Genomic DNA, 23,793 nt, shown 5'->3' on the forward strand with positions numbered 1-23,793 from the left:
GGTCAAGGACCTGGTGCTGCCCTCAGCCCAGTCCCACTTTTTGGGGAAGGGACAGCTGTGTTCTGGACCCTGGAGCTGCCCACACCAGATCCCTACTCTCAGCTGAGCATTGGGATCTGTCATGGTTCAGCCCCAACATGCCACACATTCATTTTAAGGCATGAAACAAATGAGCCACAAAGATGTTACACATTATATGTAGAATATCTTTGTGGAATATTTGCTATATTATCACACCATAAACTGGCTTTATCATGTGGCCAGATTAATGACATGATTATCACTTTAATTGTGTGCTTAATGTAATGTATGCCAGGGCCCTCAGTTACTACAAGGAAAGATCTTTTTTTTCTTCATTCTGTCTTTCAATAACAAGGTGCATATCTTATTTTAGGGCGCACTCTATTTGAGAAAATATGGTACAGCTATCTTCAAACATCTTTATGTAGTGCTAATAACACTAAACTCCACATTCGTATATAGTTTGCCAGGTCATTGCCCAACTGTGTTGTCTACTCTGGTGGATGTTCTAGCAGCAAAGCTGAACTACTAGGGCAGGCCATGATTCTTGGCCAGGGATTCCTTGAGAGGATGATACAGGGTGTCATGCAGTGTTAGGATTGTTAGGTGTGCAAACATGATTCACAAAATAAACCCAAAGGGTGTTGTCTTGAGCCTAATGAGTGGTTCCTGAAGTCTAAAAAGATTGAGAACCAATCTTGTGTGCTAGGGCATTGTTGGGAGCTCTAGCTGTAATCAACACTTGCAGGGCCTGTTCCCTTTGCATGCCTGTGGTCTGCTTTGGCTCTTGTCCTTTCCATAAGTGAGTTCTGTCCATCTTTTCTGTGATGTATAAAAGAGTCATGAAGAATTTGCTGTAAAGTGTTTTTACATTATAATTTATACTACTGTGAAAGGGAAAGAAAGAGCGTAGAGAGCAGCAGTCACCACACATTTTCCAGTCATGACCCCACTTTACTATGACTCAGCAGCCCAGGAAATATCCTTGTGATGAGAGTTAAATAGTGCAGCTAACATCTGAAAGAAAAAGGGGCAAAATGCCCCTGTTGGCTGCTTCCACATGAGTGCAGACATTTGTTTTCTTGGGATCAAGAAGGAGCGGCACACTTTGTGCCGCTACTTGTCTTCAGGGAATGCATAGGTCACGTGCCCTCTGGTGCGTGGCAGGTTACCCTGGGTGGGGTAGGGAAGGATGAGGCCAGCAACTGTGCTGGCCTCAGCAGCCCTACCTGGGGGCCAGGGAACCTGCAGCTACGGTGCTCCTGCAGCTGGGAGCCTGGCCAGCAACTGCAGCGTGGCTCTGGCGAGCCAGGCTCTGGTTTTGAGCAGCATGCGCTACCACCATGTCCGCCACCTCACCTTTTTTTCTGCGCAGGTTTTTTGACTCCGGGATCTTTTAGGGTCAACCCCGACCTCCCCACCCCCTCACACTGCAAGGTAGCAGCATGGGGAATGCATGAATGTACACTGTTTGGTGCCACAGACAGGTCTGCAATGCCACATACTGCACAGCCACATTCATCTGAATGCAGCTGTTAAAGTACCACTTACCATAGGCTCAGTGCAGACACTCAAGCAGTTATTATGGAGTTTGAGGCATGGCAAAGCACTACCCCTTCTTAACTGAGGGCAAACAGAATAATTGCAGCTTTGAGGAAAGTGGAGGCTTCCTGCAGTTTGCAAGCCCACTCGTAGGCACCACAACCCCCCAGTGTTATTGGAAATGCTGAGTAAAAAGCTGTTTTTCCCACTTCTCCATTTCCCTGGCTCATGTGTTTTATGGACAAATGGTTGCACCTGCATGGAAAACACTTTGAACTGGCTATGCAGAGAGGTGTACCTATTTTCCCTTTGGCACGAACCCTCATCTTGTACCACCACCTAGCTTCAGATCCTGCTAGTCCCTGTTTCTGTTGTCCCATGATAGTTGATAGCGCGGATTCCCAAGTAGGCTTTGCTGCTGTAGCATCCTGTTTATTCAAGTCAAGTCAGTCCTGAGGTCACTGAGGCTGTTGGGGCACCTTAGCTGCCTAATTGGTGAGTCTTCAGGCAAAGTGACCTGGTGGTACCCATCTCCTCTCCAGGTATGGATGGCCATTGGTTCACATGGAGCTCATCCACCCTTTGACAGGTCTTATTTTTAGTCCTGCTAGGTGTCCACATACCCTCCTCATCCAGGCTAGCTCAGGTGGTGGCACTGGTTTAGTCACCAACAAACCAACCATGGAGCAGGCTGTACTGGTTTACATAGTACCAGATAGCAGACTAAGAGAGGTCTGGCCAGACAGCCATGTTCATAGATTCACAGATATTAGGGTCAGAAGGGACCTCAATAGATCATTGAGTCCAACCCCATGCATAGGCAGGAAAGAGTGCTGGGTTCAGATGACCCCATAAACAACAATAAATGTTGTTTATTTTATTTTGATAAATCCACTGTTACCTTCGGAGAGGTGCTGGAGAGCCCTGCAATTGTTGGGGTTGTTTACTGGGATTCCTGTGCAAATGAATTGCATCCAAGAGGAATTCATAGAAAAGGATGAGAGGGTTTTTTCTTCCTTCACATAAATGTGTGGATGCAAGGGTCAGTAAACATGGCTAAGAAGTATTGAACCTGTAGCTGTAATGAGAGAGATGTCTTGGTTCCAAACCTTGTCAGCCATTCACAATTTTTATTCTGTCACAGCTGCTTAGCTTTGGTCATACTGGTGCTCTGTGCATGTGTTTTTTAATTTGCCTGTCTCCCCACTGAAATTTTTCTCCCTGCAATTTCATCTTAAAACTATTTCTTATATGTGCTCTCCAAATGGGAAAACTGTACATGCCCTCCTTTACAAAGTGCTTTTTGGACTCTGGGTTATAACCCTCCCTTAAGAGAGAGCTATAATTAATTATTATATGTAGCTTATTACATAGAACAAATACATTAATCCTATATCAGAAAGGCAATGATTCATCTGTTATGTAGTATATTGGTGTTCCAGTGTCTTACAGTTTGTTATAAATTGTAGTACATGTTGCTTGCATAAATTCTCTCTTTGTAACCATCAACAGTGACAGCAAAAGCACAAAGAAGACAGGAAAGGATCAAAATTTGTTCACAAATTTGTATAAAGTCTAGTTGACAAAGATGGTGGCAACTTCATCACCCTCTTACACATTGTTCTTCCTCTTTCCCAGTCCCCCGGAAGCTAGAGACAATCTTGAATTCACCGTAAAAAGCCAAAATATTAAGATGAATTTGGACAAAGGAAATGAGTGAATTTCAATAAAGGAGGCTAACCAAGGTGCAGCCAAACTAAAACAATACCCTCCTAACAACAGACATATCCTTCCCTACACACCCTGACTGCTTAGCTGAATAGATGGACCTTACAACAGGAATCAAAGATCAACAAATTCTGTCAGTTCTGAGCCCCAGGGTTGAAGATTAGGATTAAGGGAGCAGAGCCCCTCATGGAGAAAGTCTGCAGCATTTCTGTACTGATGAAGATTTAGGCTTATTGTCTTATACATGATCTTTAGAATACGTTTTATTACTGTTTTTGCTTGGTTTAATTATAATTGAATGCTAGCCCTCAGGACAGTGAGCAATGCAATTGTTTCTGTCTGTCAGCTCTTCCCATCAGTAGGAGTCTTGTTTGCTCAGACAAAACACCTTTCATTCCTGTGCTTCCCAACCTGCCCTGGTGCCTTGCTGGAATGTAACGTCTCCACCAGTTGATGTCCCTCAGTGCCTTGCTGGCCAGTTCCTTTCCTGAATACTGGACAAAACTCGTGATGTTTGTATGTTGAGTTCTGTACTAGCAGCAGGAATATTAGACATGTTTGAAATGTAGATGGGCCATAGGGAAAACAGAAGTGGGGCAAACAGGAATTCTCTGTCACCTCCTAGAGTCTTAACTTGAGCAGACATGGCTCCCAGCATCTAGAAAACTTGTCCAATGTCCACTACTTTCCTCCATATCCTAAAAGTCATCTAAACAGTTAAAGAAATTACCAGCTATTTTTTAGGGGTTAGTGCACATAGACTTTAATATCCATTTTATACAGGATGTTAATGGAATGCCACATGCACATGGAGGCATCATATTAGGGACATTTTGGGAGTTCTGGACATCTTTAGAGAGATCGGTCAGACTGTGATGATTCAGCACTAACGAGATCAGAAGTTAGTTAAGATTCCCTCCTCCTTCTCTGAAGGTGCCATCTGTCTTTGCATACATTTTGCTCCCTTTGAGTGCATTTTTAATATCGGTTAATTCTAGTGCTTAACAGTTTGGATCTGTCTATGATTTGGGGAGTTACGTATGGCTCTTGGAGGAAAAAAAATGAAAATGGCCATGTTGAGATCATTACTAAAGTAATAAAGGGGTGAGTGAGGGGCAGATTCCAGCTTCCAGGGGTCTGTGTGATGGGGTTGGGAAGATTTTACCTCTTCCAAAAACAACATGCTGTTAGGGAATAGAAGAGAGTGAAAATTGGGATCATTTTTTTCCTGTCCTCAGCCAAAATGAGTGGCAGAATAGAGCATCCAAACAACACCTACTATATAAGGGAATGTTTTGGAGCCCCTTTGCATTGGTTCTGGCCAACTTATTTTATAATCCTTTTTGAGGAGAAGAAAGAAACTGGGCTCAGCTTCAATTTGTATGGATAATGGGGTGAGTTAAGGACAGTTTGCCTTGTCTGTGTGGATGTAAGCCAGATCTGTTGTGTTCTTTTTCACCAGGGTTTCTGCAATGGTCCTTTTTTTTTTTTCTCCCTCCAAATTACTGTCCCTTGCTACTCTTCAATGTCATTTCTGGCACAGACACACTGGGGTGACTGGTGTTCTGTAAATCCTGTAGATACATTGCATAGGAATCTGTGCATCTATACCAAAGACAGCTTTTAAAGCCTCCATGTAATCTATCTGCATACCTCAAGTCCAGGAAGCACAGTGTTTCCATATTTATTTCTTAAATGTCTGAGGTAAAATACCATCTAGCTTTTCTTGTTTGCAATGAGAAACTCCCTTTCTGCCTCCCCTGTCCCTCACCATGAGATTTTGGTGAAAACAAGGCTGCAATGCGTGCTGTAAGAGCTACATTGGAAAATCTTGGTCTTGTTCAGAGACTGCCCTCAAGAATCAAAGGCCTCTTTAAATGTCTGTGGACAGTGGATCAGCAGCAAGTCTGTCATCCTAACAACTTTTGAAGACATGGGCTGCCACATCTGCAGATATTGAAAAAAAGGTTAACATCATTCCAGAGCTGAAACAATAAAATAGATCCGCTTCAAGAACAGGAGCTTGTCCCCCTACAAGTGCAAGTAGTCTGCTGAAATGGAAAGGCTGCTGCAAAACCTAATTATAAATGAACGATCCAGATTTCACACAATATGGAAGTTCAGTGAAAACTTGTTGTATGACAGGGATAAAATCCTCTAAGACAACTGAAATAAAGAAGGTCTTTTTATATCAAGAAAACTCAAATATTGAAGTATAATAATAATGAAATATTGCGTAGCACTAGTTCACACATTCGGTACATTAATAATAATGAACATCTGCTCTGTAAGTGCAGTCAATTTCACAATATATTTGAACCTAAATACTTAAACTGTATCATTTAATTTTCCTGCCAACCTTGTGTTTCAAGCTTGGATATGTTTCCTACTCCCTTTTACACATAGCCTCCTGGGCGTCTAGCATCTGACAGTGTGTTGATGATTAGAACCTTGATCTGTACTAGCTGCTGCTCTTTTGTCATGCTGCTCACTCTCAAACAGCTTCCATCTTGCTCAACCATTTACTTTATGCCCTAAGAACACAGTCCTGCACTGCTTTCACAGGTACACATTTTAACCTCAGTTAGTTCTAGCCTATTCCCCCTCTTCCAGACCAAGGCCATCATAATTTGAAATCTCTCTGAACTATGTCTTCATTTTTACAGACTTCAAATTTTCCTAATATGACTGAGTGCTGCCATATCTCCAGATCCAAATGTTCCTTTCTGACTGAATTATAATGGCTTTAATTGTCTGAGACTAAGACAACAAAAAATAACAAAAAAAGAATCAAGCTAATATAACAGGTAGCTTCTTATTTACAAGCAGTTTCCAAATGCCTTCATTCTTGTATCAGGTCAAGATTTGCCAGAGTGTCTGGTTGTTATTTTGAGGACACACATTTTTGGATGCCTGATTGAAGACCTGCTGGGTGCCTGTTTTCTGAGGGTGGCTGTTTGATGCTTTCTGAAATTTGGGACCCTTTTAGGTGTCTCAAAGTGAGCACTGTCAAATTGAAGCTAATATTTAAAATATTACCTTCAGTCTTGACTCCAGTGCACTGAATGAAGATCTCTACACTAATATGCAAACATTAATGACCATATATTAATATCCTCATAACCTCTTTCTTACACCCACAGTACTATATTCTCATTTCTCCTATTGAGACTTTTTTCTTACAGACCCTGTCTCTTTGTTACCTTAGTATATCTAGCATATTTGACTTCATATATTCCTTTGCCTCATGTTAGTTCTTGGCTTGTAGTTCACTATTTCTCACAACTCCTGTTTTTGTAAAGGCAATGAGCGTCAATGTGTGTTTCGGTTTTTGAGTAGTTTCCACTCTCAATTTGCTACTGTTTACCCAATTACTTTAATAACTTTTATTGTTCAGCAGCCTCTCTTTCAGTTTCTGTTAGCCTCCAAAAGTTATTTCATTTCTGTGTTTACAGGTAGAAAATTAAAAGCTGGCTTCCCTACCCCCCCCCCCCCACACTTCCCCAAATGCTGCCTAGGCAGTATTTATGTTCACAAATCTAATATCAGAAATATGCTATTTGACATCAACCACTTTGAAGATCAGCCCACTTGCTGAAGTATGCTTTTATAAACCTACCTTTAGCCATTCAGATCTGAAAAATGTTGTCCAGGAGACTGTTGTTTTTCTTGATATCTTGTCCCTGGGCATTGTATCAGCGCACGGCACCCACGAGGAGATGAAATGCTACTCAGCATTGAGATGGGCATTACACAATTCCATGGCCATATCTAAAGAGTGAATTCCCTGCTGAAAGTAAATGATATAAGCAGAGAGAGAATTTTTAATGGCTCAGAGGCAGAATCAAACATGGGTGCATTAAAGACAATGAAACAATTTGTATGTATAAGATGAAGGAAAACCTAAAAGAGGTGATGTAGGTCATAGAAAAGAAGCTAGATCTGACTGCTCTAGTGTAGAGATAATTGTCTTTCCAGCAGTGGACAGGAAACAGAAGTATGCTTCTTTTATTAATTCTTTCCTTAAGGGAAAATATTCAGTTGAGGATTCTGTCCCGGGCTTTGAAATAGAAAGAGCACATAGTCCAAATTCACTCCAGATCAAAGGCCAAGAGCAGCAATTATTAAATTCTTCAGATTCCAAGGCTTGGGGAAATGACTGAAATTAGCAAGGGAAATGTATTCAATTACATACAAAAGCTATAAGATAATGTTCACTGATCTGAGCAATGGAATTTAATGTTGAGGCATGCAGTATGGTGCCCTGTGAAATGCCAGACCTAGGTTTTGAATAGTCCTGAAGAAATGGGCATCTTCCTCAGTACTATTATGGACATTGGCACTGAGAAGACGGAGTCCAGGAATAGACATGTACCGATGAAAGAGAAATGCAGAGGAACTGAATTAGAATCTGCATATTAATGATTGGGAATAAATTTTGGTAAGATAAGGCCCTTTGTGGGGACCTAGGGAAAGAGAAAGGCTAGAATGTTATCAGGTTGTTTTCTATTTGAGTACTAACCATGTAAGAGGATGGCATATAAAAATATTTGCTCTTGATTTATTTGGCAGCAATTGTTTTATGCATGTAGCAACCAAAACTGTAGCTGTGAGCGCCTAGAAAGCCCTCCTCCTCCTCCTCCATTCCAACTGAAATGGGAGGGCAAAGTATACTTCTTGGTTCTCCTGGCTATGCCAAAAAGCTTTAAAACAGCTGAAGATCATCTGGGTCTTGGTTTTGGCTTTGTTTATAGCACATACATGCTCAATCTTATTTAGTCTTTCATAATTCTTCCTGCCTGGAGCCCCATAGACAACAATAAGAAAAGCTTGAGATTTGTCTACAAAAGGGTCCCAGTCTCCTCTTTTCCTTAGTTGTCAAGCTAATTTCCTTTTCTTTTTCTTCTTGTCTCCCAGATGCTTCAGAGTCATCTGTTTGACAAAGAAATTGAAATTTTATTGAGCCTTGAAGTGAGGTAGATGTATTTGGCCTGAGTTCCGATGTTAGAGAGCCTATAGTCCAAGGTTCTTTTTTTGTAACACTCTTACACTGAATAGTTTGGAATACAATTTCTTCACTCTCTGGTGTCCCTCTCTATATAATTTTTTTTACCAGTGCTTCTCATAGCAAAATGATTCAACTGAAAGCAAATGAAAAGATGAAATCTGAAGATCTTGCTGAGATCACCGTATCACTGTTTGCCAAAAACACTTGGCAACAATTTCCTATCAGATTCCAACCTCTTCAGCCAAAAGGGCCAAAAGATGACTGGTCCTGCAGTGTGGCTTGAAGGTCACCAATCCCTGGCTATTTCAGATCAAGGGCAGAAGTTTGCTTCATAGTGGAGAACTCCTTATAGAAAATGCTCTTCTACTGCCCCCTTCTTGGTCAAATCCAGAGCGGGGGGGGGGTTGTCTACAGCTGTCAAAGGGAAAGAAATGATTTTTGATGCATTTAGGCCTTTACAGATCCTTAAACCTGATCTGGAAGCCAGGAGACATTAAACACAGACCTTGCAGCACTGGTATTGCATGCTATCTATAAGAGTTACTGTGTACTGCTCAGGCTTCTGCAGCCTAAACCTGCTTTCATTTCCAGATGTTTCAAATTATGTTCCCAGATAGTCCATTGCAACAGTCCATTATGTCCAACCTTGACATAAGAAAGCACAGATCATGGTAACATAGCCAACATCCAAAAGGCAATCTGCTGGTCAGAATGAAGTTAAAGGAAGCATTTGTGGCTATGGCTACTACTCCTGGCTCTCTTACTATCCGGGTATCTAACAGGTCATTCAATAAGGTAAGAAGATAAGCAATTTTCCCTGACTCGCTGCATCACATTTGTTTTTTCCTCAGTTATACTTCAGCCAGCCTGTTCTGATTTGAGCCCCAGGTTCTTCCAAATGAGGGACTAGGCATTTCCCTGTTACTCTGGGGTCAGATTTAATGGAAATGAGGGTTTCCTCTTGGCAGCTTTTTTTTTTTGGTTGGTGAGATGAAGATATTTACACTATAAGAAAGTCCTCTCTACTCATTTCTTTATGCTCTTCCCAACCTATCAGTATCAGTTACCATTGCCCTTTGTGAAAAACTGTGTCCTGTTAATCCAACACATATACATCAATACAACATTTACTCCTTCCTTTTTTCAAAAGGCTTCACATTGCATCCCTCAGCTTGGTTGCCTGCTTGTAACCTATAGTCTGTCTCTCTCTCCTGAATCTTGTAATTTTGTGACAAGACAAGACTGCTCGTCCCTGTAAGCCAGAAGAGTGTAAATAATTATGTGCACAACAGGACTCTCCAAGGCTTGCTTGACAGGTTATTCTTTCTCTTACAGCCACTGTTTCCCACTGCTTTCTAGTCTCAGTAGCAGACTCTCTCTTTAGGAAGAAGACTGACTGACCTTGACAGTTCTAAATATAAAATCATCTGAGAGACAGGGGTATATTTTAGTTTGTTTGTTTTTTTAATTTAGCGAATGCAAATCCGTGAAGCCAAGCAATAGCCTCCTTGTATATTTTAGTAATAGCGCTGCATTGATGAGCTGCTTTATCTTCTGGTATATTTCTGGAATGGACTTCTCTCCTGCCTCTCTCATGTGTCTGGTGTTCTCAGGGTTGAAAAATATATTGAAATATCAGAACTTCAGTTCAATTTAGCTAAGATTAGCTACCATTTAATTAAGATAACTTCGTCAGGGTAATTAAAGTTCTTTTGGTGGCACAACTGAGCCCAAGCGATTTACAACCTGTTCTGTGAAAGGTATTTTATAAAATAACTTAAGCTAAGCCTGTGCCATAGTCAATTTGCAAAGATCAAGACATGGACTTGAGTGCCAACAACATGCAAATGAGACGCAGCTCAGCATGAACTTTACCACATATGATTGCACTTGTACTGCCAAAGTAGCCTCATGCCTGGGCTTGAACAGCTGCCCCAACATGAAGGAAGACAGGCGATGCTGGCAGGAAAAGTATTCTGAAGAATTCCCAGTCATGGCACAGGCCCGTTTGGTTGAAGGTACATACCCGCTGGCCAGTGCATTGAGTCTGTATCTGAGGAGTACTCTTGGATTCCTCACTGATACTTTGTTCTTGCCTTGCAGCATCCATGTATAACATCTTTGACCGCGTCCAGATGAGTGTGGACGTTTGGTTCCCTGGGGACAACTAGCAGCAGTGGACCTTGTGCCACTGGTAGTTGTCCCTGGGGAATGCCCATGCCACGCGTGCTCTGGTGCACAGCAGGTTACCCTGGGTGCAGTAGGGGAGGCTGGGGCTAGCACTAGGCTGGCCCCAGCAGCCGTACCCGGGGTCCGTGTAGGGTGGGGACTTTGAGGGCTGATTAGGGATGCACCTAATTGGTCTAATTAGCCTGAGCACTCCAGATGAGGGGATGGGCACAATTACCACCCACAGAGCAGTCACAGGTTTTGTTGCTGTGCTACTCTGAGGCAGTTGACAGGCTTGCATAAATTGATCACTCAGACTAAATTAACTAAAGTGAATGTCTATACGGTTTTTTAATTTCTTAACAAAACTAACAACACACTGGAACTAGAACCATCATATACAAAGCTATACAATTGGAAGGTGAAGGTCTGACTCGGGCGATACCCACCACAGAGGCTGGCAGCTGCTCAGCGGAGGGGGAGGAGTCCTCAGGAGCTGGCTGGCTTCAGCTCTTTAGTAGCAATGATGGGGGCCTCTGAGGAAGGTCACAGCTTGGCGATTCCTCGATCTCCATGCTTGTCACAGCTGTCTCACAAATCCACCTCGTGACCTCCTCACTCAAACTCAGACTCTCAGGCCCACTGACCAACCAAAAGACATGCTGCGTCCCTCCCCCTGGCTGTTTAGGACGTCTCTCGGGAAGGTTCTCGAACCCACGAGTGATTGACAGGGTAGTTGATACTTGGTGCACACATGCTTACGAACACCTTCTAGCACATTCTCCTCAGTCACGCATGCACATTCACACCAGAGGTCCCAAGTTCAGGGTGTCCAGCACCTTCTTGATTCACTGTGCCTGTGCCAGTGACCTATATGCAGAAAGGGGGCAAGCAGGGGGCAGCACGCACACAGCTTACCTCATACTTATTCACATTCACTCCTGAATTAACTTAAAATACACAGCTAGCATAACATAACTATAACAAAGGTGAGGCAGGGGATACCAGATTTCAGCTTATACTGGGGCTGCAGCAGCAGTAATCCTGCTGCTTGAAGCCTGGCCGGCAGCCGCAGTGCAGCTCTGGCCAGCCAAGCTCCAATTTTGAGTGGCGCATGCTGCCCCTGTGTGCGCCGCTCCACTTTTTTATTACATGTGGGTTTTTTTTTCCCCTGGATATCCAGGGGTCAAACCCCACCCCTGCTGCTCCCTTGCAGCATGGAGAACAGCTGAACGTGCGGTACATGGTGCCACAATCATGTCTGCAGTACAGCATACTGCATGCATGGCCGTGCTTGTCTGAACGTGGCCTTTCAGTCTCCAGTTGATATGGAGATTCTGTAGCATTCTAGTCGAGTATCAGTTGGGCGTAAGTTATTCATGCCTTTTTCACCCCTTGGCTGGACTATAACAATGTGATATACTTGGGCAGGAAGCCTTCAGAGCTTGGGAATATCAGCTTGATGCAGCATCCTGCACTGTAAATGCCCGGCAGCACAGGCTGATGTGAAACCTGTTCTTCTGTCTCTGTTGTCTGTGCTTTCCCATGAGATTCTCAATCAAGTTCCAGGGCTTAGAATTCTCTCTGCAGGATGCCCCTCATTGCAACATCCAAAACAAGCCACTCCACTGTACAAGTTACTCTCCATGTAGAAAAGGAACAGGTGACACCATAGTTCTGTTGCTTAATGCACTGGTAAAAGACACCTGGTGATGAGCTTAGAAAAACAACCTGCATAGAATAATACAAAAATAGAATAACTTCTGTGCAAATTCCACTGTTGTGCTAGTGAGTCAAAAATAGATGGCACCTGCTTAAAATTTGATATCGCTTATTAAAGAAAGCACTTCCAAATGTCTGAACATTCACTCTGTTATGTATAAAAGCTCTATTAGCAAACCCATATGCATATCCATACACATATACATATATCCAAGCCCTGATATCCTTTCTTTCCACGCTATAATTCCCCTTTCTTTCCAGGAAAGTTTGGTAAGACATCATCCCTAAGCAGAGAGATGGGGGGGGGGTGTTGTTTTTGTAAAATCATGTTCAATCTGTTGGTGTTTGGTTTGCAAATTTTATTTTAATCCTGAATTAAATTTAGCACAAGGCAAGTAAAAAAAAAAAAAAAAAAAGTATGCATAAAGAATCTTACACTAGTAAATACTATGGGTGGGCTGCTACTGTGTACAGGTTTCTGCATTTTAAATCCAAATTTTTCATCTGAATTACATTTTCCATAGAAGAAATGTTTATATAAGTCAACTTTTCAAGTATATGGGCTTAACTCTCCCCCGCATAGTTGCATGCAAGTGCAATTCTATTAATTTCATTATTTTTGGGTAGAGTAAGAGGAACATTCCTAAAACTCTTCATTCAAGATAGTTCATTTAAATTCATCCAGAATTCTAAACAAAAGCAGTCCTTTATTGTTGACTTTCTTGGGTCATTTTTAAGTACTTAGTACACAGCAACTTGGTTAGCTCTGTGGAAGCTGCTGGATGTCCATCACTTCAGAAAAACCAGGCCAGTTGTGTTTTTTGTTCTAGTAGAAGAATATTATGTATACTTTAAACAGTGCATCTTTCATTCTGTTACCCTGGAATAGCTCCATAACAGTATCTATTACACTATTAAAAATATCATTTTCATATTTAAAAGAAAAAAAGATATTTATGGGAAAAGACAGAAGGTTGTAAAGATGGAAGTGATGTCTTGGATCAAATCCTGCAGGGGCTTATCACAGGGGATGGCTGAGACACCTGGGCTAGGGACAGACATTACACATAAACTGGTTTAAGTGATGAGAAACTGATTAAACCCTGTAACAGAACAGATATTCAGTGCACATAAACCAGTTTGAAAATGGCTGAAACCAGTTTGAGATAAACCCTGGTTGAATGTAGTATCAGGCTTAACTGATTTGGGTCAAACTGGTTTATGCAATGTCTGTCCCAGACCCCTTCCTGGTTTAAGTTAAACCAGACTCCTCCAGCATCCCGGCATGCTTTGCAACTCTGGGCACGGCTCTGTTCTCTGCTCCAGCCCAGCAGGGCTGGCCCCACCCCTCTGCTCCCTAGCTGCAGCTCTGGCAGAGACTTCAGGTACAACGGTGTCTGCCTGGCTTCCTCCTGCTCCCCCTTCCACTCTCCTTACCACTCCCTGCTCAAGCAGGCATTCCTCCCTCCCCTCTGCCTTACACAGACACCTCTCAGCATTAGCTAGCATACCACATGCTGGGTATGGTCCATGCCGTGGGAGACAGGACAAAGGCAGACAAGACAGTGTCAGCTTAGAGCTTTTTGGAGTTAGTCACCAGGTAGCTGGTAATGTCCCTCCATTTCTTACTTCGAAAAAGTTGTTTAAGAAGAGTTTGAAGACTGTTGTTTTCTTTGATGAGCTGATAAATGCTAGCAACTCCCTGTGTAACTCCCTGCTATGTAACTCAATGCTCTGTTATCAACCAGCAAAGGGGAGGTGAACCCCTCCCTAATCAGAGCCTCTTGCCCAGGCCTGGCCACGCCCTCCCCTTAGCTCAGCACTATGGAAGGGAAGGCAGGACTGCTCTACTGCCCCCCAGCTTCTAGCCTGAGCCATGTGCCTGCATTTCTTCAGTGCAGGGGGGATGTCTGAGCTGTTACAAACTGGTTTAGCCTAGCCAGGTTAGACTAACCTGCAAAGATTGAATCAGTTCATGCTCAGGCTTTTCAAATGCCTGTCCCTAGCCCTGGAAGGCTCCTGGGTACAGTGCTTTGCTATCATGGTTTGTTAAGAGGAGCATGATTCTGGGCTAGTAGTGTGTCCAGCATTCATGAAGTGAGAGAGGGTGTTTCACAGCAGCTAATTGGCTTTTTAAAATTTGTAGCTAATCCTTGCACTAGGCTTTCCTCACACTTTCAGGTCTTCCAGAACTGTCAAAATGTCCACTATGAAACTCATTAGTTGGCACATGAGTTGCAGTAGCCTTATCACTCCATCCCATCATGCTCCCTTCCTATCTGCTCCCCAGTGCCCCCTTTATTGCCAGCTTGGAAACGTCCTTATAAAACAGAGCCCTAAACACATTTGTCTGCACTGTGCAAGCCCTCCTGCTTATGCACTATATAAATACTTGGCACTTTTCTGTCATCAGCAGCTTTCAGAGTTGCACCCTGAGAGATGTATTGACTGTATAATAGGTGCTGTGCCTTACCTATCCAGTCCCTTCACTTTACTAACAGTACCAATTAGTTGTTTGGAAAATACTTGGCTGAGAATGAAAAGTGCCATTCTGCATTATAGTGAACCAAATTATGCCTGTTCTAGGCAACTCTGTTACTGGCGTGTGTTTATTCTTTGCCAGAAAAAAAGGAAAAAAAATCCTATCTGCAGATGCATTTAGCTGAGTAGTAGCCATTTGGCTAATAATTATTAAATGCATACTCTGTATTTTAGTATCCTTCATTATTGTAGAAAGAAGACCAAAAAAAGCTCATCATTTTATTTGTTCCTAGTGCAAGTTTGGCATATAACTCTGCACTTTTACTTGATTTTGCATCATTAACTGTCCTGGAAATACCTATGTTTTTTGCTTTTAGGCAGTGACTCAGTGTGACACTATTACATGCAGCAGTTAACCTAGACAGCTAAGGACTGTGTGATCAGTGTTAAATGTTGATTTCATTACTGCTTTCAGTCTATTGTTTTGTCCAAGGCACTTCAGTGCTTTGGTATATGACCAGTTCCATAGCGTTTCCAAAAAAACGTGCCAGGTAAATCAGTGCAAAAGGTATGTGTGTGTTTTTTGGTTTTTGGTTTTGAAGCACTTCAGGTATCTGAAAAACACTGGTTGCAGTAATTGTAAGCAGAACATTAGGAGACGTGAGCAAACCTGTGACTGTGGGCTTGTGACTCAAAAGTTTTGTGAAACAGTGTATTGTAAGTTATAAACTTTCAGACACTCAAGTTTTGAAAGGAAGAGAAAAGTTAAAAATAAGAGCCAGGGAAGCAGAACAAGAATGAAACTACTCAGTGCTCTGAGTACTGTAGTAGTACCAGGCTTTAGCAAGTAGTATACATGTAGCATGCACATAACTAGCACGAATGCGTAGGTTGAAGATACAGTTTCATAGAATGTAGGGCTACCTTTACTAAAGGAAAGAACTAGCAGATCTCCAATAGGAAATAAGAAAAAAAGGAAGCAGCAAATGCTACATATGTTAGCCAGAGACTCACCTGCATTTGGCATGATGTAAGAATTAGGAACATGTGTAAATACCACCATTTTTCATGTGAAGAACTCAGAGATCTGTGGGTATAACAGTGCAGAAGTGAGCTGGCTGTGAAGATCCCACGTCAACAGAAACAAGTGCTGTTCCATGTACTCAAGAGCTGGGGCTTACAATAGAAACAATGCATGTGGGAGTTTTTGTTTGGTTTCAATGCTGGTCTTCAATCTTTAGTTCAGCTTTGAAGTCTCTTGTTGCTATGGAGAAAAAATAACTTCTGTCTGCTGCAGTGGGTGCATATAGCAACACTACTTAGTAGTGTTGTGGTGCTGCTATTCTGCCTCTGTATCTTGCAGCTTTACTAAAGAAAATGCAGTTGTGACTAGCATGCTGTCTACTGGTTCTTTCTGCATTCCCAGTGGTTTGGTCTATTCTCCCCCTTCTGTTTTTCACAATCCCCTCTTTATCTTTTCTCTCCATCTCTATTATTGACTTTATCTTTTGTGCCTTTACTTCTCAACAAGGCTTTCCTTCACTTGCACATTCAATGAAACTGTTAGCTAGGACTTATTTCCTCTCTTGGGAATTCTCTTTTCTCTGCACCTTTGCTCAGCCGGGGATGTCAGATAGCAGTGGGCATCATTGCTGGTATATCTTGTTTCTTTTTTTAATGAAGTGGTTAGAATTTGGGTGCTCAATACACAGCGGTGACAGGTAATAGTTCCCTTATTGGGCAATAATAGGATACATCTGATGAGTTCTTATCACAGCAGTGAAAGTATAATTTCACGCATATCTATAAATGTGTAAGTCTGCTGTTCAAGCCATTATCTCACGTACAATATTTCCCACTTCCGACAGAGCTTTTTTTGCCTCTGCCCAGATTATGGAACAGTCATATCTATGCTGTACAAAAGCATGATAATTTTGTATGATCCATTCCCACAGGTCCTGTATCTACAAATATAGCTTGTGTCATCTGGTAAATATCTGCCTGTGACATCCATGTATATGAGTGGTAATTTCCCTCTCGGAAGCAAGAACTAGCAGGCGAGGGGAGGGGAAATACAAAGGGGAGCATGAGGGGATGGAGTGGTTTTAAGTTTAATAGTTTTTAACAGTTAAATGAAACATAGGAACTTTCAGATGCTTCTGTTAGCAGTTTGTAGCTGTTGCATTTCCTCAAGTAGCAGCCCCCCCCTACCCCCCCTCCCCCCAAAAAAAAGTTCAGGGTGAATTGCTAGAGATTTTTATATATGTGCTGTTTTAACACATTACTGCTGAAATCTGCAAGAATCTTACTTCAGAATGGGAGTCACAAATGAGCAGGCAAAACTTGAAAAAGGGCAAAGCACATGCTGTGAATACACAATCACCTTTCCTTCCCTTGCCTAGAGTTTAGAGGAAGTTGAACACTATGCCAGGTTTTTCCACGGGGCTTAGGCTCTTGTGTGAAGAGGCCAGGTTTTCAATGGTTCTATATACCCAGCATCAGTTATTGAACATCTGGGTATTTAAGAATGCTAGCTGTGCTAGAGGGGCTATTTAGTATCCATGGGTGAGCTAAGTGAATCCCATTTTCTCTTGGGTTGCCTTTACTTCCATTTTACATTTCTACAAATTACATCGCTTCTCTAAATTATCTCTGACACCCTACAGTAGCAAAGGTCAAGTCATTTGCTTTTGTTCTTAGCTGATGTCATTTTGTTGAGTTTCCATTTGCTACTTCTGAATCCTGTGTCTGTCTGTTGCCAGCTTGGGAAGTTGAATTCTGCCATTGCCCTAGCCCCTCCTGTTTGATGAGTGCACATAGCTGTTTGCTTTTGCTTGGCTAGTCACCAAACCTGCAGAGCAGATTGCTCCCTTTTGGATGTTCTTGAGGAGCCACCTGCATTTTCTCCTATGTATAGCCCAACATTTGTAGCTAGACCCCAGCTTTCATTAGGATGCTTACTTTGGGCTTATCAAATTCACTCTGTTCTAAGGGATTCATTCCAGTTCCTAATAAGACCATGGCTCAGGTTGTTAGCTGAGGAGTTTTTTCTCCCTTTAGTCCCCTGCAGAATTCCCTTGATATCAATAGGAGATTTGCACAGAGATCAAGGTGAGACTCTAGCCAGCACAGCATATCACATAGTAGATTTTGTATTGTACTACTAGTTCAGAGGACAAGGCCTCAGACTATTGGGTATTGGTACAAAGTCCTAGTAAGTTACCATTGAAGTACTTTTTTTCTTCTATTCAGTAAGAAGTATCCTCACAATACCTTTCCTTCATGACTAAATACAGAAAGTAAAAAAAACCAAACCTGAATCAATTCAATCTCCACAGGTTAGTCTAAGCTGTGTAGGTTTAACCAATAAGCAAGTGAACAGATATTCACTTTTGATTCTGGAAATGCAGCTACATGCCTGCAGAGGCCCAGGCCTGAAGCCACAGGGTGCTAGAGCATGCCTCCCTGCTCAACTGGAGCAGACAACTTGGGCCAAGGTTAGCCTGCCCACCTGCAAGGTGGGGCTTGTGGGGGATGTACAAAGCATTCTGGGATTCTGGGGGACTGTGTGTTAACTTGAACCTGGAGGGTATCTGGGACAGAAGTTCAATAAACTGATTTAAACTAAATCAGTTGCATCTGATACTACATCCATCCTGGTTTATCTTACACCGGTTTCAGCCATTTTCAAAGTGGTTTATGTTCACTGAACTTCTGTTGTGTTACAGATTTGAACTGATTTTTGGTCACTTATACTGGTTTATGTTTATTTTTGTCTCTAGCTGATATGGACATCCTATGTGTTGGATTGTGTGTCAGCATGAAATGTATTAATTTTCAACCCAGATTTGATGTTTGAATGGGGTAAGCATTTCTAGTCAATAACTCTTCTTGGCTAAATACAGACAATAAAAAAGGTTGAATTGATTCAATCTTGGCAGGTTAGTCTAAGCTGCAGAGATTGAACTGATAACCAAATGAATACACATTCACTTTTGATTCAGGAAATGGAGCCACATGCCTGCAGTGGCTCAAATCAGAAGCTGGCGAGTGCTAGAGCACACCTGCCAGCTACTGCCAAAGGGGAGGGATGAGAGAGAGACTTTTCCCCACTCCTTGCTAGAGCTGAGGGGGCATGGCCAGACCTCAGCAAGGGGGGCAGGAGGAAGGTAGTAGCATTCAATTTATAAAAAATTGAACAAGAATAGTTCTTTTTCTGAAAAACTATAAACTGAAAACTATAAACACAGCCTGGGAGCTGTGTTTACTTACTCTTGTTGTTGCCCCTGAGGTTTCTGGGATTTGCAGACTAGCATCAGAACAGCAGGATGCCACAGGGTTGCTTGTCATTTCCTATTCCTGCTTCCAGGTTGCTCTGGGATTTGTAGTCCACAGTTGCTGCCAGCACTAAGTTTAGCAGAGCAGGGCAGCTCCATACTTGGGGGAAGGTGAGTTTACCCATCCCCTCTCCCAGGCCCCAGACACCAGCGGAGGTTTGCCTGGGGGGCCAATGAGTCAGCCCTCACTGGTCCGGCTAGGAAGCGGAGGGGCAGGAACAGCCCTGCTCTCTGGAGCAGACAGCCCAACCCAGGGCTCAAAAGCATGCTGGGATGCTGGGGGACTCTGATTTAACTTAAACCAGGAAGGGGTCTGGGACAGAAGTTTCATAAACCGGTTTGACCTAAATCAGTTAATTCTGATACTACATTCAACCAGGTTTATCTTAAACCAGTTTCAGACATTTTGAAACTGGTTTCTGTGCACTGAGCTTCTGTTCTGTTACAGCTTTAAACCAGTTTCTGATCAGTTAAACTAGTTTAGGCATAACTTCTTTCCCCAGCCCTTATATAGATGTTCATTTAGGTTGTATGGAAAGTTCTTCATGGCTGGAGCAGTGCCTTTCAATCCCGATAGGTGCTTTTTGGCACTGCTGCAATATATGTAGTACTATCTGTGTTTCATATAAGTAATAATAAAGATTGTATTTGCACTACTCTGAAGTGTGTTACTCTCAAATCTTGACATATGAAGGTTTGCAGAAAAATTGTGTAGCCTTTGCTAAGGTTCACTGCCTGTATTTGTATGCAGACACTCATTCAAACTCAGGCTTGCTTTTTCTGTTTTTCTCCTTTAAATATATTATTTGTGGAGACCGAAGCTATGACCTTGCAAATGAGTCCAGGATATTGCATAAGGCTTTTCAGTGTTTTGGGCTCTGCCATCTCAGCTTAAATATAATAATTAATATGAGAATATAGCATGTATTAAAGGAAACATTTTGCATTTACAAGCAGCTTTAAGCTTCTCATGCCTTTATTAATAATATTAGTATATACGTAGCATAAACATAATTAACAGGCTTTAAAAATGGCAAAAGTATCTTTATTGAGTGAAAGGAATTATGAAATGCAAGTGCTACATCATCATCTCTCTGTTGGCAAGATGAGCCTAATTATGTTTCTGAAGAGTCTGACAGACCTCCTTAGTCTTGCATGCCTAGCTGACCCTGAACCCACCTCGCTGAATGAATGGTAGATTATTAGCTTTGAATAGGTATCATGCCTTTTGTCTATACATTACTCTGTCTTCCCCCCACCTTTGCTTTTATAAATGTGTACTTGTGATCATTCAAGAAATTTGCAGACCTTCAAATGTCTACATCTATAAATATTTATAAACTTATGAATATGCGTTTGCTAATATGTTGCATAATGATAATGCATTACAATATGGAATAGTTTATGTTGCATTATCTACAAAGATTTCACTTTCTTGTGTTATTAAAGAAATGCCTACGGTCAGAGGAGGAGAAGTACAGTATTGCAGAATGATGTAATAGCTTATCTTTCTGAATCCAGTCATGACACTAGATTGCTTCCCATAAACAGAATATGTTGGAAGCAATGCTGGGATTACCTTTTAAAATATTTCATGTCCATATATCGGGTTTCAGTGTTTGGGGAGAAACTATGAAATGGACAAGTCTGGAGACTGTAGTCTCCTTTTATACACAGAACAGGTACAGCATTGATAGGATCAGTTTGCTTAGGTGTGGGCCTAAGCACGATGAGAGGGGAGCTATCTCTAGGGAAGCTGGTTCATTTTAGCTTCCTTTGTCCCTGACCTTTGTCACTTCTCTCCCCAAATCCTTGGGACTGCAGGATTGAGCCCTGGATCTTTGGTCTGTCAGCAGAGACTACTAGCAGACTGTTAAATGTACTGATTTTTTTGTTGTTGAGCATCTGATTGCTAGAATCACCATACAGATCGTGACTGCTAAACACACTAACAGGTTAGGTACATTCAAAAAGCCTGAGGCAGAATCTATCTAAGTTGCAGTTTTCTGCAATTGGTGTAGTTTAGATCGGTAGTGAACAGAACATACATTTGCCCTTTGGTTGGGGGTTGGGGTGGGGGCAAATCTTAGACCAGATTCCACCATTTTTAAACCAGTCTGTGTGTGCTGAACTTCTATTCTGTTATGGGTTTAGACTGGTTTTGTGTGCTGAACTTCTGTTCTGTTACAGGTATAGATAAACTGGTTTCCTATCACTTATACCAGCAACGTGTAATGTCTGTACCTGGCCAAAAGGATATATACTAGCTGTTTGGGTCACTTCCAGGTTACAGCTAATGCAGCATTTACCTTGTGGGTCAGCACATATGCTGCTGTAGGCTCCCTGCTCCTGGCTGCCTCACAAGACAATAGCAACTTCAGATCACTACTGAATTGGACAGCTTTAGGCTCTCCATTCCAGCATGCTGAGCCACACAATCTAGGCTCATTTTGATTTAATGTAACTCGCTGTGTGCGTGCTTATGCTTGCATTATTTCAGAAATATTGACATACATGCTTAGTTTGAACAGTCTTCCTCTTAGCATTGTTCATGTCTTGCCACTGCACCTAAAAGTATTCCTGATTACCATGTTACCAATAATCAGTGCCAGTGGCAGAAGAAGCAAAATAATACTTCAGTGTTAATTTTCTGAGGGTGGTAAGTACCTCATCAGGGTTTTCCGATTTCAGGAAAAATATCAAGTTATAACCCAGGTAAGAACAGTTCTTTAAAGTCAAAATCATACAAACAACAGAACTCAGATAAAGGATGCCTATTGCATCTCTAAATAGAAAGGCACCATTTCTTACATTACAATCTCTAAGGGCAGAGGAAAGGATTGTAAAAATGTCCATGCAAAATCATTTGAAAGCTCAGTCATCATACACTTGGGTTTCTCACTGGCAATGTAATCTGTCCCAGATGGCTAAAGTCTATCTAATTCCAACACAAAGAAACAGGTTCTGACTTTGGAATGCCCAGCTCCCCTTGAAGCCTGGTTCTGAGAACAGGTTAGTTTTCTTATATGTTCATTTTTATCTCAGTATATCTGTAACTTATGTTGACTGAAATATTACCAAGTAAAGCCTTAACCACAGGAACACCCTTTGGTGTCTGATAATGAAGTCTATTTGCTCAGTTTATACAGCGTAGTATATATTTCATCTGCAGAAGCAGAGATCATAGGCGTTGAAAGCAATCTAATTATTATGCGGACATCACCTGAGACATGGTTAGGGATCTAAGGGATCGTCACTACAGCTAGTTCAGAAAAAAAAGCACATGACTCCATGTATAAGCTTTTAAATCAGGAGACCAGTATCAGATGCTGAGCATCTGATCATTTTAAGCAGCTGAACCAGATTACTGCATGTTGATGGTTTTCATTTGTGATTACATTTATTTTTAATATTACTGGGCATTGTTGGATACAGCAAGCATTAAAAGAGCTTGACAATATCTGAACCAAGATTTTGGTGTCAAACAGTAGGTGGCATTTCATTTTATTCTCATAGTTGATTAAAATTTTATTAGAAGCTTTTAAAGAAATATTGGCAGTGCAGCTCTTTAGGGATGAGCAGCCTAAAGACTTGCTTTCCTGTTTCCATAGCAACACAGCATTTTCATCCTTTCAAGGCAACCTAGCTTGCATCATATATTGCAAGGGTATTAGATTCAGAAGAACTATGTTAACAGCTCAGTATCTTTCCCAGCACCTTAAATTATGTAGCAAAAAATGAACTTAACTTAAAGCAACAAGAGCAGGAACTTCTCTTGTGAAAGGTATATTTTGTTACTAAATTATCTTTTTGGATGCTAATTTTATTAGAATAAGGATGTGGGCTTGTCCTCTTTATTGCAGTACTGTTTTAAAAGTAAAGTCATGGCAGTTTCAGTGGAAGGAGGGAATATTTTACATTGGGGCAGTAGTTTTTTGATCAGCTGATCAGAGTTGCAAAACTGATGCCTGCTCCTATTGCAGTGTAAATTACTTGATCGATCAAATCAACCTTTCAGCAGACATAGTTCCCATTACAGTGAGCACTGTCAGAAAATTTACAATTGCCATGAAGACTATGTTAAGTGTAGGGATGATGGGGAAAAAAATGAAGTAACTAGACAAAGGACAAACTTATACATTACAGTCATTGTTTATGGCTAATGGCTCAGCACTCTGGAAGCATACTGTTGTGCTGCTCCTCAGGGCTATCATTTTTGGCCACAAAACACACAACTTAATAGCTTCTTCACCCCTAGTTACCAGCAGAGATAATGTGAGACTTCTGTCTACCCACTGGGTATTTCCTTGCCCATGTAAAGCTCTCTATTCAACATTACCTTTTACCAAATGGGATGGTTCTTGGGGCTCTACACAGACACTGTCCTGCTGGGGACTGGGCTCCAGGGGCCTTACATCACCCCTGCCCAGCCAGGATTGGGTTCCAGGGGTCCTGTGCTGGCCCTGCATACCCCATATAGTGCACAGGGCCACAGCCCATGGGGCTCACCACAGACCCATGGAGAGCCCCATAGGCCAGATGACATGGCACCAAGAGCCAGATCTGGTCCACGGGGTGAGAGTTATCACTCCTAATCTAGTGCTACTGCTTGCATGACACAAGCCAAAGATTTTACAAACAGTTTATGCATCTGGCCCAGAACTTTTGTTTGAGCTCTAACATCTGTTTTAGAAATACCCAGTCTTGACTTAAAGACTGCAAGTAGTAGTGAATCTACCAAATTCCTAGGGAAGTTGGTCATGTTGTCCATATCCTCCATCTTAG

The 23,793-nt window shown here is 41.9% G+C and overlaps 1 protein-coding gene across 9 annotated transcripts in view; it reads left to right on the forward strand.

The window, feature by feature from the left end:
- SERGEF (secretion regulating guanine nucleotide exchange factor) overlaps positions 1 to 23,793 on the forward strand; it is a 276,912-nt gene that overhangs the window by 214,665 nt on the left and 38,454 nt on the right. For 2 of the 9 annotated variants that reach the window (XM_019477119.2, XM_019477122.2), the window contains one exon: positions 18,454 to 18,535. The exons of the other annotated variants lie outside the window; for them this stretch is intronic. In XM_019477119.2, the coding sequence (XP_019332664.1) occupies positions 18,454 to 18,530 (77 nt within the window). In that variant the 3' untranslated portion in view covers positions 18,531 to 18,535. The remainder of the gene's footprint in view (positions 1 to 18,453; positions 18,536 to 23,793) is intronic. 9 annotated transcript variants of the gene reach the window in all.

Source organism: Alligator mississippiensis, chromosome 2 (genome assembly GCF_030867095.1).
Source record: "Alligator mississippiensis isolate rAllMis1 chromosome 2, rAllMis1, whole genome shotgun sequence".
NCBI lineage: Eukaryota > Metazoa > Chordata > Crocodylia > Alligatoridae > Alligator > Alligator mississippiensis.